Raw genomic sequence first — 18,091 nt, 5'->3', positions numbered from 1 at the left:
TAACATTCATTTCCACCCATTCAATTAATCTAACACTTTCTTCAATCAACCCACAACATTCATCCTCCACACCGCCAACAATTCAACCCCAAATTCGCTCAATTCTCGCTTCTATTTCTTCGATCAACACCGATCATTCACCAGATTCGTATATAAGAAAAAAAAAATTAAAATAATCCACACAGACAAGAACGGAAATCCCATCAAACCAAACCATGAAATCGAATTAAAAGGAAAGCAATTGCAGATTGTAAAAATTGGAGGATTGCAGAGAATTCAACGCTATGTTGATTGGATTAATGAACATATACGATTTGGGGATCCAATATTTCACATCTTATACAAAGTGAAATATATATAACATATAAAAAAACCAAAATTAAAAAAAAAAAAGGAAAGAAAAGAAGGAAGAAATTGACCAAAGAAGTGGGAATTGGATAAAAAAAATTGTGTAATTTACGGAGTTTGGCAGGGTCCGAGGTGTGGGAGTTCGAGGAAGCTAAGGTTGAAGTGTTCATGTACAAGTGCAGCTCCTCTTGGGAAAAGTGGATCTGAAAAACGCGTCCATGTCCTCCTTATTCGTCACATCGAAGAACTGAAAGTCGTCAAAAAGCTTTCTTTTGCAGGAGGCGAAGGCCTTGGGCTTCCGCGGCGCCGGCGGGCACGTCATGATCGCCGGAATTTTGCTCTCCTTCGATGTCGGAGTACGGTAGCTCTCGTCTTCTTCGGCGACGGCGGCAGCGGCGGTGACGGCGACGGTTTCCTCTTCGTGGCTTTCGTTCTCCTCTCGCGTGACGACGGAGGAGACGAGGGCGTCGAGGTGGTGGTCGGAGGGGACGTCTTCGATTTTGACGGCGGCGATTCGGAGCTTGGGCAAGTCGTGGTGGAGGTGGAAGTCGGTGGACATGGTTTCGATGTTGGTGGGAAAGCGGATGAGAAAAAAATTTACTAAACGTGAAGTGCGTGAAACTGCGTTTGTTGGTGTTTATATAGATAGGGTTGGGGGTTGAAAAACTTTACGGAAAGCTTTCAAAGCGTGCATTAGAAGGGTTTGAAGAGAAGTAAGAGAGAGAGAGAGAGACGGGTAGGATTAGAGCGAGAAACACAGTAAAGAATGGTAGGAAGAGAAAGAGAGTGATAAGTGTTTTTGGTTGGGGTGGGGTAAGCCTAATGGGGTATCTCCATCACTAACTCCTTTAATTTCACACTCACGCAACTTTATTACAGATATTATTTTATTATTCACCACTTTTATCTCACTCTTTTACCCTCAACTTCTAAAATCACTCTCTTCTCATTTAATTGCTTTTCACTAACTCTTCCCTAAATTAAACTCCACCACTTTCTTCTCTCTTCTCTCTTCCACTCTCGTTTTTTTCATTATCTACGTTAGGTTGGACAATTAATGGTTTAGCCATGTGAACCTAGAGTTAGAGACTTGCCAAACTACACGCAAATTAAACCACCCTTAACTAATCTCATTTATCGTCAATTAATATTCTACACTAATAACTCTTAAGTGCATCTAATCACTTCCTTAAATCCCCCTATAGGGAATATATATTTTTTCATAAAATACAACCTCTACTTTCTATGTAAAACCCACTTTAACAAGGAGGTTAATTACAACAATAATGAGGTTCAATTGTGTTGCTTTATTTGGATACATTAATAATAATTTTAAATAAAAGAAATCGTGTTTGATTCTTGAAATGATATCCTCCAGGACTTGTTACCATTTTTACCACCACGAATAAACTTGTTTCTTTCTTTTCTGGCCTTCATACCTTGTAAGAAAAAATTCACAGGTGGGGGCATTTTTATGTTCCTTGAAATAGCAGATAATTTGGTGAAGGACAAATGGAAATGCTCCGCGTGTAAATATTTGAGCCTTTTGGACAATGATACCCTTTTGTATTATATATATTCGATAGTGTTGGGTGCAGGAGATAAAACAGAGTTTCCTGAACGGATGTCACGGCCCATTGCTTTTACGAATAGTGAATAGTGGAACGTACATGTTACGTTATAGGCAAAAGGATAGGTATTGTCGCATGGCCCCGTCACCACGCTCTTTCCAAGGCGCGTCATCAACAACCTCCACTCGTTTTCCTTTTTATTTCTCTGCTTAGTTTTTAGGCAAAGTGTTGAGGGTACGCTGTCCGTTTTTCTTTTACTTTTGAGTTCCATCATTATTCACACTCATGCTTATTAAGCTACATATATATTTTTTTAAAATATAAGGGTCTTTTCAATATTGGAAATAGAAGATCCTCATAAACAAATGTCTACATTTAGATTATATCAAAACTCAATTGTACTCTTTTATAAACGGGGACTTCATAATATAGACCACATCAAGTAATAAACATCACAATCAATCAATTTTTTACATCTGTTTTCCTTCATTTTTCACATTTCTAAACACCCAAATCGTCCATTATGTAATTTATAAAAATTGTATTTCTCATTTCAACACTAGTCTTCATTAGATACACTTGATTTCCAAATTTTAATCCCTCAGCCTTAACTTTTATTGGAGTGAGAGGGGAGATGAGTAAATATAATCATACATACCTCTGTCATTCAATCTTTGTTTAAATTAGTTTTATATTAGCCATCCGTTTAAATTCTACATTCAAATTTCTTCATCTCTCATTTAACAAACTTTTCCTTTCTTTCGTCTTAGAAAATAAACTCTTTTTTTCATTTGTACTTACAATTGGATTAGACTACAATTTTTTAATTGTCATTTAGTTACCCATTGTCTGATAATTGATTGCTTTTCTATTTACGGTAAAAATTATATATGGATTCATTTCTAATTAGCTTCCAATGAAATGATACTAATATAGTTGTGTATTTCTGTTATATTAGTTAGTTTATTTTTTTTCTTTGTATTTTTCTATATAAGTTGGTGTATATGAGATTTATGACTTAATGAAGATCAATTCTTTTATTTTTTTTAATATGTAACAAAAATTCTGGGTTTTATTATAATTTTTTTCTTGTTCTTTTACAATATACTCTAAAAAAATGTACCCCTCCTCTTTATTTATTCACACTTTCAATACTTTCATGTTCATCAAATTAGATGAAGATAACTTTCTAATTTGGGAACAACAAGTGTTTGTCACTGTTAGAAGCTTGAAGTTTACCAAGTTCTTGAAAACTTAAAATTACCCTCCCAAATTTATTTCTAGTGACTGCTCTCAGTAATGTCATTAACCAGAAGTTTCTTTAGCATGAACAGTAAGACTAGTTGCTCGTTGGGTGATTGCTGACTTCCATAACTACTTTGTTTCTTATTAAAATGGTTGGTCTCACCACTTCTTTTCATATATGGACTAAACTTTGTGTCTACTATGTTATTCAAAATAGAGTCAAGATCAAGAAACTCATGATTCAAATGAGAACATTCAATAAGGATAAATTTATATTTATCTATTCACTTTATATAAAGAAAAATGTGGATGCATTTGTTGCCCATAGTTCCACTCATGATTATGTTGAGGCCATTTTAGATGACTTATTTGAAGAATATGATAACTTTGTCACTTTTGTCCTCTTTAGGGTTGATTCATATACTGTAGAAACGGAAGCTCTTTTATTATCTCAAGAAGAAATATTTGATAAATACAAGACGAGTAAGCACTACATTATTCAAGTCAATTATGCCTTAGGTTCTTGGTCTTCTCAACATCAATAAAACCACAAATCAAGATTCAATGGTTCCTTTAACAAAAGAAATCAAAACTCCTAAAAAACAATGTTTCGAACAAGTACTCACGTAATAAGACTCTGTCAAACACCTCTAGTTCTTGGCAAAATAATAAACTCGGGTGTTAGATTTGTGGCAAAATAGGACATTTTTCTCTCACTTGTTGGCATGTGTATGATAAGGAACCTCGATCCGCTATTTCTATTAGTCATTCTAAATTTTCAAATACAAATGGTGATGATAATACTCATTGAATTCTTGGAGCACCCTCCACTATTCAAGATATTATTTGGTATCCTGATATTGGTGTCTCACACCACATGATGTCTTATTTGTTAGATACTCGTACAATGGCCATGAAATTATCAAGCTTGGCAACATTACATGTATGGAAATTAAAGTTTTTGCCTCTGCAATGTATTTTGATACATATAATTCTACTAAATTCTTATTAAAATATTTTAGGTGTTCCTAACATTAACAAAAATATTTTTAAGTGTATCTAAATTTTCTCATTACAATAATATCATATTTGAATTTCAGTTTAATGCTTGTTATTGTTGAAAACCAGGTTACAAATGAAAAAAATGAAAAATTTCACTTAGCACAGCATACGACATCAAATAATTTATCCACGCACAAATGAAAAAAATGACTCAATGGAATGCAAGCACTATCACATTGTTAACACAAGTTTGACTCTTTTAGGTGGTGTTTCTCTCCTACATAAGTTTTGAGGTGAAATGTTTAATGCAGTCGTTCACATAATTAATGTGTTACCAACACAAGTTTTAAATGGTTCTTCTACTCAAACAATTTTATTCAAAACTAAACCCGATTATTTTGTCTATAAAGCATTTGGATGTGCATGTTTTTCTTTGTTATGCTCATGTAATATGAATACTTTTTTTATGCTCTTCTACGTGCCTTTTTCTTGGATAAAGTTATCAAAATAAAGGCTATATCTACTTATCCCCCCAGTGGTAAGATCTGCATCTCTCACCATGTAATCTTTAATGAATTTTGATTTCCTTAAGCTAGATCTACTAATCCTTTTTTTTTTTTGCAGCAATTTACTTTACAATCACAAATGACCTCAAATAGCAATTTTCCTATAAATGTGACAACACCTACAACTATACCTACAACTCCTAAATCGACCTTACCCTTACCCTTACTTGATCCTATGATACATCCTAATAACATACAAACCACTATTTACGCTCACCGTCTGCTCAACCAATTATAACTATGCAACCAACTCCTTTATCTATATGTAATATTGTTGTTGTTTCTCCATCGATTAACAACAAGCACCACATGCTTACACGGTTAAAAACATGTATATTCAAACTCAAAATATATACTTCTATTACATTTGAACCTACTAAACCAAATTCTTTAAAGGAAGTCTTAGCTAATAAGTCTTGGCCAAACCTATGAAACTTGAATTTGATGTTCTTTTTTCAAAATAACACTTTGACACTAATTTATCTTTCCTCTGGTTGTAACATGGTTCGACGCAAATGACAAGTCAGTACATGAATTAGCCTCAAGAGCATCATTGGAAAGCACTCAAAGGGATCCTACACTATCTTACTGGAATAATTCATCATGGCATACTCCTTCACAAATCTTCAAATTCATTTATCATTAACTTCAATGATGCAGATTTGGGATCAAACTTGGATGATAAGAAGTCTATTATAGAATTTTTTGTCTATGTTGCCTCCGATATTATCTCTTGAGGATCTCATAAACAATGGTTGATATCTAGAAGCATTATTGAAGTTGAATATAGTATTACAATTGCAGAAACTATGTTTATCGTGTCTCTTCTTAATGAATTTTAAATTTCCTTTGATACTCCAATAGTCTATTCATATAATCTTGGAGTTGTTCTTGTTGCTGCCATTTTTGTTTCACACTCCAAATCTATACACTTTGAGCTTGATTTACATTTTGTATGTGATCAAGTTTAACAAAAGTTGATTTTGTAAGTACATATTCCTAATTGTTATCAAATGAATGACATTCTTACCAATACCTTTCATTTCTTTCTCACATGAAAGAACTAAATATAATTTAACTTTGACAATAGACATACTTTACAAACTAATTCGTTATCACCCTCTCATTACATGTTCGTTTTCTTGTGTATCAAATTAAAGTAGGTTAATCAGGTTAATAGTATAAAATTAAGAAAAAACTCATTTTATTATTATTAGATTGTTAAAATGAATCAAACTCATTTTTTTTTATTTCTAGCCGGTCATATCAAAGTAAGTTAAAAGTTTTATTCAACACTACAAAAGGTTATAAGAAAATCATTAAATAAAATTAATTTTAGAGACAAAAAATAATTAATTTCGATATTGGCTAACTTATATACTATTTTAGAGACTAACAAAATTATTGGTATATAAATTAGTTTCTATTAATGATAAATAATTTTTAAATTGATATCTAATTAGCTACTTATGTTTTAGCTACCAACTTTAGGATCCAAATAATTTGTGTCTAAAACCTAGGTAACTAATTAAATACCAATTTAAAAACTATTTATCAATAATAGAAATTAATTTAGATACCAATAATTTTTTTTAGCTTCTAAAATAGTATCTAATTTAGTCACAATAACAACTAATTATTTTTAGTCTCTAAAATTTGTTCAATTTAATGATTACCTAATACTGATCCAACAATATTTTTTAAATTCAAATCATTTTTATTATTTTTGTCTAAGCCAAAAAAAAAATATATATATATATAAACCAGTATATTTATCATATAAAAAATCTTTTTAAAATATAATTGTATAAATATTTTTAATAGATTAATTAGTATCTTTAATTAATAAATCAGTATAATTATTATTTACACTTTAAATTATAATTAATGATTAAGATTTAATTTATAAATATTGATAACTTAATTTATAACACATTATAAGAAAATTATTAGATAAAAAATATATTAACAACCAAAAGTCGACACTAATAAATAAATAACACCGGATTTGCTTCACACATGCCGTTAACTCTACAACCATTGCTGTTAATTAACTAACATAAGTTTTTGAAGATTAGGTCTATGTATCATCGGTTAAACCGACACTAATTCATAATTAATTTTTATTTAAAATAGTTTAGTGTCGATTAAGTTGATATTAAATGAGATATATTTTTAGTATTAATTTAATTTAGGTTTTTGTGACCGACGTTAATGATAGTAATTTTAAAGTTTTTTCGTACGTCTCTATTTTCGATAAAAAAAAAAGTAGTAGACAAAAAATGTGAGTGTGGAAAGTGTGAATAAAAAAGACATATATGGATAAAGAAGATGAGCGTGAGAAGATTTATATATAAAAAAATTATGTGTAAAAATATTTGTTATCTTTAAATATGAATTTTTAAATTAAAATAATCTATAATTTATATTTCTTACCAAACAAACAAATTTACAACATAACATAACTCGACCCTAACTTGAATAAATATTAAAAATATATATATATAAATATCGATTATATATATATTTAATCGATATATATATGGCAACGTTCACAACTGATTTGCTTTATTTTAGGGAAATATTTGGCAATATTACTCTCATATTTACAACAACCCCCCACATATTGCAAAAAGTAAAACATAAAGATAAAGAAAGAAAAAGAAAATTTTGGGTTCATCTAAGATGTAATGCATCATAGTTGGTATAGAAAGCTATATGAACCTGTCTTAGATTGATGAACTTAACACATAGTGTAGTTGGTATAACAAACTATATGAACCAAGACACTTAGTATGTGTTAGAAGTTTATCAATCACAATACACCCCCACATTACTTGTAGTTATCGTTGTGTTGCGCTTACTAGGTCATACACGTGCCCGATCTCATGCAAGCGACCCTACTTGACACTCATACACCACCTATAAGGGATATGAAAAATCATTAAAACTTTGTAAATCGTTAAAACTTTTTTACCTCAGAATTTTAACCACAAAGTTTATCCTCTTGATAATGCAGTATCTAGCACTTCCACACACAACATAAGAATAGAAAAAATTGATTTTAAATCAATATTAATGCTAGCAAAACTACCAAGTGACTTATTTTTACTCATATGAACCTTATTCATGGGATCTCCAATCACAAAGATTGAGTTTCTATCACTTGCTTGTTTGCAAGTGGCTGATAGTGACATTTGTTTGTGTTTGTGCTTCAGTTGTTGTTTGTAATCAGTCCAAGATTGTGGAAGCTTTTCGATCAAGATTTCAGACACGAATTCATCAGGCAATGCTATGCTTTCAACTTTGATATCTTCAAGCTACTTGTGGTATTCGTTTATCTGGATTTTTATATCTTTGTCTTTGATCATCTCCTAGTAATTTCCAATCATGAATCTGACGACGTCTTCGGTAGTGTATTTGAAGATAAGGGAATCTCAAATATCTTTTGCTTCCTTGTAAGAGCAATAGACATTGAACAGATCGTTGGATGACGCACTGAGTAAGGTGTGACGACATACTTTGTTTGCATGGATCCAAGCATCAATTTGTTTAGCAATCATGCTTGGGTAGGTTTTAGAAGTTGTAAGTGCAAAAGCGACTTCGTACATGTCCAACAGGGTGGACACGCGTTCTTGCCAACATCGAAAATTTTGACCGGTGAAGACTTCAACTTTCGAGACGTCCATAAATGATTTCACAAAAAATGGTTTGCATCGTGGAAACGACGTTTGACGTTTTCGAAGCAGAGTTGTTGTTGTCCGTATTGTCAGCCATAAGTCCTTACGATTGTAGTAAATAAGGCTTTAAAACACGAACAAAATTGATTTCCCGATGTGTGAGTGATCATTGTCCGTAAGAATTTATCCGTGGTGTATTGCGCAAGTCCCAAAGGATACAACAGGAATTTCTCAAAAATTTCCGAGAATCAGAACTGGCAAGTTACTCTTAAAAGAGTAAGAACCCAATAAACTCATAAAATATTTATAATAAAAGAAAAAGAATAAATGAAGAGAGAGGAAGATAAAAAGGTGAGAGGAAGCGTGAGTGTGGTACGGAAGATGAAAAGGCAATGAAGATCTGTGAGTAAAGTGGATGGAACCTCTCTTTATATAGAGAGGAACCAGAAAAGTTGTTACATCTCCACAACATAAATCTATTTGTTGTTGCATCTTCACAACCAATTTGACATTTTTTTCAACAACGTTCTAAAGATTTTGCAAGACCAGGCAACATTCACAACTACAGCGGAAACGAATTCCACAGGATAAGACAACCTTCACAACTACAACAATTGAAACAAGTAGGACCAGACAACGTTTACAACTTATTTGTTTTATTTTAGGAATTTTTTTGATAATATTACTCTCCGATTTACAACAATATATTTAGTTGAGCCATATAATCCTCCATTCTTTAAAGATCATATTATTTTTTCAAAGAATGTAGATGATTAAGAATTGTTCATCTTAATGTGTGTTTTATCGTTCAACGTAGACGTATACTATGAAACTTTAGATATTTGAGCAACAACTTGAATTTCATGAGACTATTCTAATTAATTTTCTAAACAATACATTCACATATGTTGGTTTGGTGTTCTTTTGGTAGTTATGCATGTTTAATACTGAGCCCACTTATTATCTCACTTTCTCTCTCATCCTTCTATCTACACAAATGAACCTCTTCACTAATTTTTCTGATCCTTGAATCATACACTAATACTTCGTTTTATTCTGTATATAGATACTGTTGCCATGTAGAAATTCAGGAGTGTTTAATATTTTATATTTTATCACAAAGAATACACACATGTAAACAATTAAATAATATACGATAAAAAAAGTAATAATTTAATCAATAAAACTGTAATTAATGTTATCTTAATTTTATAAAAGATGGTTTAAATAAAAAAAAGGAAGAATATAGTATCTTATAAAGTTGGAGAGTTAGGAATCTCCAAAAGATGGTTCATATTTGGAGTATACATAACATGAATATTTGATATATGAATTTATGAATGGTTAACGAACATGCCAATTTTTTTATCTAATTACCGAAACTTTATGAAAGAAGACAAAGGAAGGGCCAAATTTACATGATTGGACTTCTCTGTTCTGAATGCATGGAAAAATGAATTGGCAGTGTCCACATACATACATATATATACAGCATCCCTATTTTTTTTGTCCTCTAGTGCCATATGATTGACAAATGGCCACATTATATATGTATGAAAATGAGTTTTCATGTCGACTAAAATAATGTGTTTATGTTTGGTAGTGAGTAGAGGAAGAATGAGCGTAAAAAATAGACATAATTAAAAAGAAAAATAATTTTAGAAAAGTGATTAAGACAATATTTATTTTGAAGGGATGGTATAAGTGAGGTTTGAATGGGAAATAATGTTAAGGAGGTGTGATTGAGGAGATAATGTTTAGGGAAGTGTAAGGTGAAAAAAGGAGAGGGATTATAGATAGTATATAATAATAGGTAGGTGTCCCCTGTAAAATGGCATTGACATGTGTTGGTAATGTGTTTGTCTGTTGCGGAAAGATGGAAGAGAAGAGAAGAGAAGAGAGAAGAGAAGAGGGAGAGGGTGTTCGCTTTCATCCACCCCACATCAGATGCGCGTGCACATGGGCAATGCATGCAAAGAACACCGCCTATCTTTCTGTGCCTCTCTTTCTCTCTCTTGTTTTTTTTTTTTTATATGATTAGAGTGAATAGCATAGGATACCATGTTAGAGCCTTCAATACGCCCAGCTACTCCTCATTTTTCTATATTTAATATATTACAATAATATGTTGTGTATTTTGAGTGTGGATTGGGTTTACCAAATACCAACCCATCATCAAATCAATCTTTCCACGTGCACTGTCTACTTACTACACATTTATATTTATGCGCTTCCTTTTCACCTCTAATCCCATTCCTCCTTCACCTTCTACTCTCCTGTGCCTACACCTACTGCAATTCCACCAAAATATCCATTTACCATTTCAATTATCCACTCTTAACATTTCTTTTTTTACTTTTTAATCTATAAAATTCTAATTCTTCAATTTTATTTTTTATTTTCACCACATCTTTTTAATCTATAGAATTCTAAACATTTAATACAATTGTATACTTCAAACTTAAACTCTCGATTATTGACTAAACTAGAACAATCTTCAGATCTCATGTGAGTGAATCCACATGCTTAGTTGTGTCATTTCAAGCACTATAGAATTTTCCTTCATTTATAAAAAAGTTAATGTTTTGTCAATTATTTATAATATATATATTTGAGTTAATGTGTTATAATATTTTTACTTATAAGAACGGTACTTCTGATGAAATTTCATCACTCCTGATTTTTTTTTAATTATCAAAATAGCATCTCTTGTGCTGAAAAACGAAACAGCACGAACAAATATCATGTAAAATATTGGGAGTTTGTCCAAGTAACTTAAAGTAAAATCAGGGTTAAGTTATCAATCTTATCTATAATTTTTTTTTATCAGCGGTAATCTTATCTCTAATATGAATTTATTTTAATTTATCTACCTTATCTTTTGTATAGTTTTCTCTCGGATATATTTCATGTAAAGCTAAAATTTCATCCATATACATATACTTGATACAAAAAAGATACATCATATATTTTTCTTTATCACACATCTTTTGTTATTTTATTCATTCTACAACGTGATAAAATGTTTCTATTTAAAATTTTATCAAAAACATAACTACTGATTTTGGAGAGGCTGAAATATAAAGTTTTTACCCATATGAATAACTTGTGAGAAATCTGATCTTGTTGTTTTTAGAACCTAGTGCTATACTTCATCAAATTTCTTCGACAAATAAAGTATTTTAACATGATAGAAAAGAAACCGCAGTATTAATTTGACATTTATGCAAAGCTTGATAACGTCACCCACGAAATCATTTTCCCCAAAAATATATGTAATTCTTTAGTAAAAACTGCATTTGTTTACTCTGTAAAAGCTATATATGTATATAATCTTTTACAATATTTTAAACGAATATATGTCTTCATATGTATTATCTTTGCTATAAAATTACTGCAGTGTTAACTTTAAAAACAATTCTAAATTATTGACATGAATTAATGTATTACCTCTAGTTTTATACCTATTTTTAATCACTTTATGAGGATGAAATAATTTAATTAATTTGGTTACTCGTGGTAATTAGGTTTTTAAGACCTACTCTTAAAATAATTAGAATTTCATTTCCTAATCTGTTTCTATCTATATCTATTTAATTACAGTATTTTTATTCTTAAAAAAAGTAAATAATATAGTAAATATATAGTAGTAGTAGCAGTTAAGAAAGAGTTTTGTAAAAGAATAAAAAAGAAAGTTACCTAAAGAAGTCCTACAAATAAGGCCAAAGAAATTAAAGTTATTTACATTACATAATATTTTTGTTATTTGACTATTTTCCCACTATACTAATATTTATATATGTACTTGGTTTTTGACTTATACGTACATGGCTCTGGTTATGTCATTGATCCCTATGAGGATGGCTCAGGTTCGCACGTGCAGATAGGTTTTACAATGATTGTGACTGCACCCTACAGAACACTCAGGTAACTGCTTCATTACTGCATATATTTTTTTTATATACATAGGCGCCCACACACATACACAGAATCAGTAGTTACTAGAGTTTTACGAGAAAACAGACAAAACTTCAACATTCTTAGTCTTTACCTGCTTAACCACCACTTTACTCTTCACGTCAAAGTTAATCTACAATTGCGACCTTTCGTTTCTTCTATCACCTTTTCATTTTAATACTTAATGTGCTTTATTCTGTTTCTAACATATATGAACAACAAGTTGGCAGATCCAAAGAAAGGACTAGTATAAGAAGAAGAGTTCATGATACGCGTTAAGGTTTTCTTTCCAGTTTTCCAATCTGTCTTTATCTCAAGCTTCTGAATCAAGCCATGTACTATTTTTTTCTTTTGTTTATTACTCCTCACAAGGCACCTAACATGCACAATGAGGTTCTGCACAAGATCTTGTAGACACTAATTCTTTTCCCCTTTTTTTCGTTGTAAAGTATCTAACCATATATGTGTGATATATAGCTACATGCATGAAGATTATGAAGTTATTTTATATATGTAGATCCCAATCAGTAGTTATATCACCGAAACACATGAGAAAAACAAAATTAAAAAGGAAATATAGCTAGAAGACAAGTGAATATTGGGTAGCGAATTTTGTATGAGTATAATGTTGCTTGCTTGTTCACTCAACATGTTGTTTTCCAGCTGGACTATTGGCATTATATAAGGTTCATGTTTTGGCTGATATAGGATAAGCTTAAGCATGCCCATCCATCATGAATTCATGATGACGATGATGGCCTAACCATACTCCTCCATTGCTCAAAGGTATCCTAAGAAACTTCATTTTAAATATCTTACCATTTCCAACACTCTAACACCATACATAATACTCCTCTATACCTCCCAATTCACAATACCTCTTATAAGCCAAATCACAAGAATCCTTAAGTATATGCTTTTACTCTTTCAAAGTGTATCGAGTTTTTTTAATCTATATTTTTAAATACTCAGTATTTTAGGTCTCATTCCGAGGGTTCAAATATAATCGACTACATATTTATTTAAATTTCGGGTTTTAAGAATCTCAACCCCTAAGGGTACTTCATTTTGCTAGCAAAAATAGGTTGGTGGCAAGAACTTTAAATATTTTTACCTCCATGAACTAAAATGAAACGAGACAAATTTTGTATGCAAACTGCAGCTGTTTGACGAATATGAAAAAGTACTGATATATATATTCCCATAATATATGGTTCCCTACAACTATATGTGTGTTTATTTGTAGGTAGTTACATGAAAAATATTATAATTCAATTGTTTTTGTTATTTTGTATATTGAAACAGCAGAGTGTATTGGCACTCATAAAAGATGGCGATCTTCGTAACGAAATAGTCATGTTCATGCATGTGTCAGTGCTGCATAAAATTGAATACAGCCAAACAAGTTTATCATAGTTTCTTTTAAACGAACCAAACTATCATAATGGGTTATCAAAACATGAAGATATATTATTTTAATGTTGACAATAAATGAAAACCCAGTGTGTCTGTTTTGCTCTATCCCCAAGAACCTAATCCAGATGAAGTTGTTGCAAAAATTACTGAACCATAAATATCGTAAGATACATTTGGCTCGTCACCAATAATGCACCACAATTGACAAGTGACAGTTTCATATTAATTAACAGTGTCTTAATAATGTTGTTGCTTCACTGCTATTCTGCAAGTTCAATTCTACATACAAAGAATAAGTAGTGTTACTGTAAATAGAATTTTATGTCACGCAAAAACATTACTATAAAAAATTATTAAATAAAAATTAAATTTAAATAATTCTTATATTAAATAAATTAGATACTAATTTAAAATTTAGTTATTTATTATTAATAAAAATTTATAAAATTATTTTTAAATTAATATTTAAATTAATTATTCAAGTTTTATCTAATAATATTTTAAATTATTTTTTAATAAAGACTAATTTAGATAATAAAATAATAAATAGTTAAAATCTGATAATTAAATATTAATTTAAAATTATTTTATAAACTTTTATTAATAATAAAAAATAGTTTAAATATTAATAGTTTTTTAATTTATAAAATATCTTTAATTTAATAACTAATTATTTTAATTTCTAAAATTAATTTTTATTTAATGATTTTTTTATAGTGTATTATTTACTAGTTAAAAAGTTATATTATTAATATATAATAATAATTTAAAAATTAAACTGTTTAAACAGACATACGAACTGAATTCGAAAAAAAACTAAAGTTTAACATGAGCCCGTGATCAAATTCTAAATTTTTTGCGAAGTCTAAATTTTAATTTAATTAATTAATTTATTTATTATAAGTTTTAGTGTGTTAATATCTGTGTTAACTTTGAGGTTTTTGAGGAGTTGGAAGCAAAGACCGACATACCATTTGTCAGTTTTTGTTTGATTAAAGTGTATATGTGGTATTAGCTGTATTTAAGTAAGCCACGTATCATATGTTTCAGGAGCAAATCACGTTCACGCTGTAGTTTTCAATATTTTAAAGTCTGCACTTCATCCCAAAGGAATCCAATGAAGCTACCAATTCAAACAAAAAAAAGATAATTACTTCAAAACCCCAATAAACCAACAAATTTACCAAATTAAAAATCACGTTGCTTAATTAAAGTAGTCGGCGTTTGTTTTATATCTCTTAAAAGTACAGAAAATTCAAATTATAAATAAATATCGACCTATATATTCTATGTATATAAAGTTTCTGAAAAAAAAAAATCAATCCCGTGTTCACGGGTCATTTAGCAGAATTTTTTTTATCAATAATACAAAATTAATTTAGAAAAATATATGGAACCAGAAAGAAAACATTAATGACTGTAATATGTTATTATTATATGTTACTTTTGTATTTCTCACGGGTCATTACTTTTTGTTATTGCACAAACTTTCTTATGATATTTTTTGTTGGTTTTTATATAATTCTAAAATCATAATAAATACAGTATTTTAATGTAAAAATTATATTATAATTAAATTTTGTAATGATTAAATATATCTTAATATATAAATTATTTTCTACTTTTATAATGTATGCTTTTTTCTAATAAACCAATAAAAAAGTATATTATACAGGTAAACAAAAGTACCCAAATCCATAAAATAAAAGGCACAAATTCTACAATTAAATCCCATGTACAAATATACCACGTCCAACTTGTTTTTTCGTATTCAAAATATAGATTAGGGTTAAATAAGTATCTAACAGGTCAAATTCAAATGTCTTGTCCATCAACCATCTAGGATATAAGTAGACAAAATTTTGATGTCCTTATAATTGGAGTATGACTGTATAATCTTCTTTATCAGTTTTCCTTTACTCTATGAAAATATGATTGAAAAAGGAAAGTACCTGATATTTTGAAAATATATAATGTGTTTAGTTATTTTTCTAATTATAGTAGTTGGGTGATTTATAAAATGTAAATAATGTATGTATCTAAAAAATAATTAAAAAATGACGCTCTCGTCTAATTATTAGTCATTTACCCTACCTTAACTGCATTAAAGTTGTCATATTTTTTAATTGATTAATACTACATATTTTTAAAGGAATATTGCATAAAAAGGATAAATAGGAATTTAAAAGTATTCTTATACATTAATTACATTAGCTGCGACATACAGCAGCCAAAAATCAAAGAAATCCAACCAAATTTATGTTATCCTTAAGGGTTTTATGAAGATAATAAAAAAACCTTAGGATTTTAATGAAGACTATATATGTCAATGTATGTTAGGAATTTATCGAGGTTACGGAGGAGTTTCAAGCAATCCCAACAAAACTGTACGAATTTTGGCACTAACACAATTTTGCAGAAACAAACAAAGCTACAACTTGTCTGGTCTTTATCTTCTTAACTTTTATATTATGATTAACGTGAAACTTCTTTTACCTCCCACAATTTGTTCCACTGTTTTTGTTTTTATATTCTGGGCGTTACTTTGTTCTATCCTATAAAGGAGAATTTGCTACCTAAATATGAAGATAGCTTAATTGGTCTTTAGACAAAGTTGAGGTACTTAATAACTGGGTAAGGGAGGATTTAATATAGAGTATCATATGCTAAAACAATAGTAAAATTTAAAAGATGCACTTAAAAAATTAATAAAAAAATATTTTTAAAGATAGAAAATAATTAATTATTATATTGATTAAATTAAATATTATTTTAAAAATTAAAAAATATTAATATTTAAAATATTTTTACTATTAATAAATATTTTCTAAATTAATATAATTTTTTATTGAATTTTAATTATCAATTACTTTAAATTTTAGAGTTTGGTGGTTAAAACTTTAACTAATTATATATCAAATTAGCAACTAATTTATAAATTTTATTAATAATAAAAATTATTTAAATATTAATAATTTATTAATTTCTAAAATAATATTTAATTTAATTAATATAATAATTAATTATTTTTGTTTTTAAAATTAATTTTTATTTAATAATTTTTTATAATGATACTTATATTTTTCAAAAAAAAGGATCAGACGCTTTATAATGTTTCTTCTATTGTGGAAGCACATTTAGAACATAGTTTAACCATATTATACTTGTACTTCTGTAGATAACAAACGTTGTTAACTCCATTAGTTATTAAGGTAAAAACAAATATGTTATACAGCTTCTGTTAAGGTTAAAAATTTCACCATTTGTCTTCATTGTGCATTAAATCGAATTGCCTCAAACTGATAACCTATATTGGAAGATGTATTTTTCTTCTTTTTTTTCCACTATCAATATCCAAATAAACTTTCACTTTTTTGCAAATTTTCACCAAAATTCATCTTTTTCAACTCTAACTCTATTTTAGTTCCTTCCCCACAATAATATAACAATTGGATAACTAACGAAAACACTTTGGAAGTCACCAATTTTCACCAAACTCACCTATCTTTGGAGTTTAGACTTTGTGACCACACTTGGCATGGATCCAATGCTGCAACCTACTTCTTGGGGTTGGAAAATTAAAGTGCACTGACAACACACCACATTTCGTATAAAATATAATTTTTGTTACAATGAGGTGTGAGGTAGATTTTGAATGAGGTTTAAAGTCTGTGGCGTGGAGTGCAAGAAATTAAGACCAACAATTTTGTTTCCACAATTAATATTAAAATGGTTTCCAATGGTAAGACCATAAACTACATAAACTAGCAGAAGGTGCAGAGGTAGATTGTTGAACCTAATTTATGTAATGATGGGGTTGAGTTTGGACTTTATGAATGCATAGAGGTCACACGTGCACAACATTTCTTTACCAAGATTGAGTCCAAATAAATTGGTGGCTTTCACGGAACACTATGATACGTGCATGGTTGACTAGAGCCATTCAGGTGTTACCAATTTTGGTTCAAGCAAACAAAAGCATAGTCTTTGCCTCCTTAGCTACCAATATGGAAAACCTCTTTTTTACCAACTTTGACTTTTTCTCATTTTCGTTCCTATTTTCTTTTCAAACTTATTATATTTCCTAACTAGCATCGGTCAAAGTGAAAATTCAAATCTCACTAACTCGGTTATAACAAAATTAATCAACTTATTCCAATTAAAAGAGGTCAATACATGGTTTTCTTAATAAATGGTTTATGAATTTTATCAGCTAAAGTCCTTCAATTATTTTCAAGATAAAATGTTTCGTTAGTGGAGGTTGAATTTAACAAAAGTTAGCATCGGCTTTAATGTGACAATTCAA

At 29.6% G+C, this 18,091-nt stretch overlaps 1 protein-coding gene across 1 annotated transcript; it reads right to left on the bottom strand.

The window, feature by feature from the left end:
* Nucleotides 1-265: 265 nt before the first annotated feature.
* LOC137829271 (uncharacterized) lies at nucleotides 266-1,115 on the bottom strand. Its single transcript, XM_068636072.2, has one exon. It carries the CDS (start codon nucleotides 905-907, stop codon nucleotides 515-517), a length of 393 nt encoding a protein of 130 aa, XP_068492173.1. The 5' UTR covers nucleotides 908-1,115; the 3' UTR covers nucleotides 266-514.
* Nucleotides 1,116-18,091: the final 16,976 nt, after the last annotated feature.

The sequence above is a fragment of the Phaseolus vulgaris genome, chromosome 7, assembly GCF_051622355.1.
Source record: "Phaseolus vulgaris cultivar YP4 chromosome 7, ASM5162235v1, whole genome shotgun sequence".
NCBI classification, from domain to species: domain Eukaryota; kingdom Viridiplantae; phylum Streptophyta; class Magnoliopsida; order Fabales; family Fabaceae; genus Phaseolus; species Phaseolus vulgaris.
Note: the sequence above shows the minus strand (reverse complement) of the source record. Positions and strands in the feature narration are given on the sequence as shown.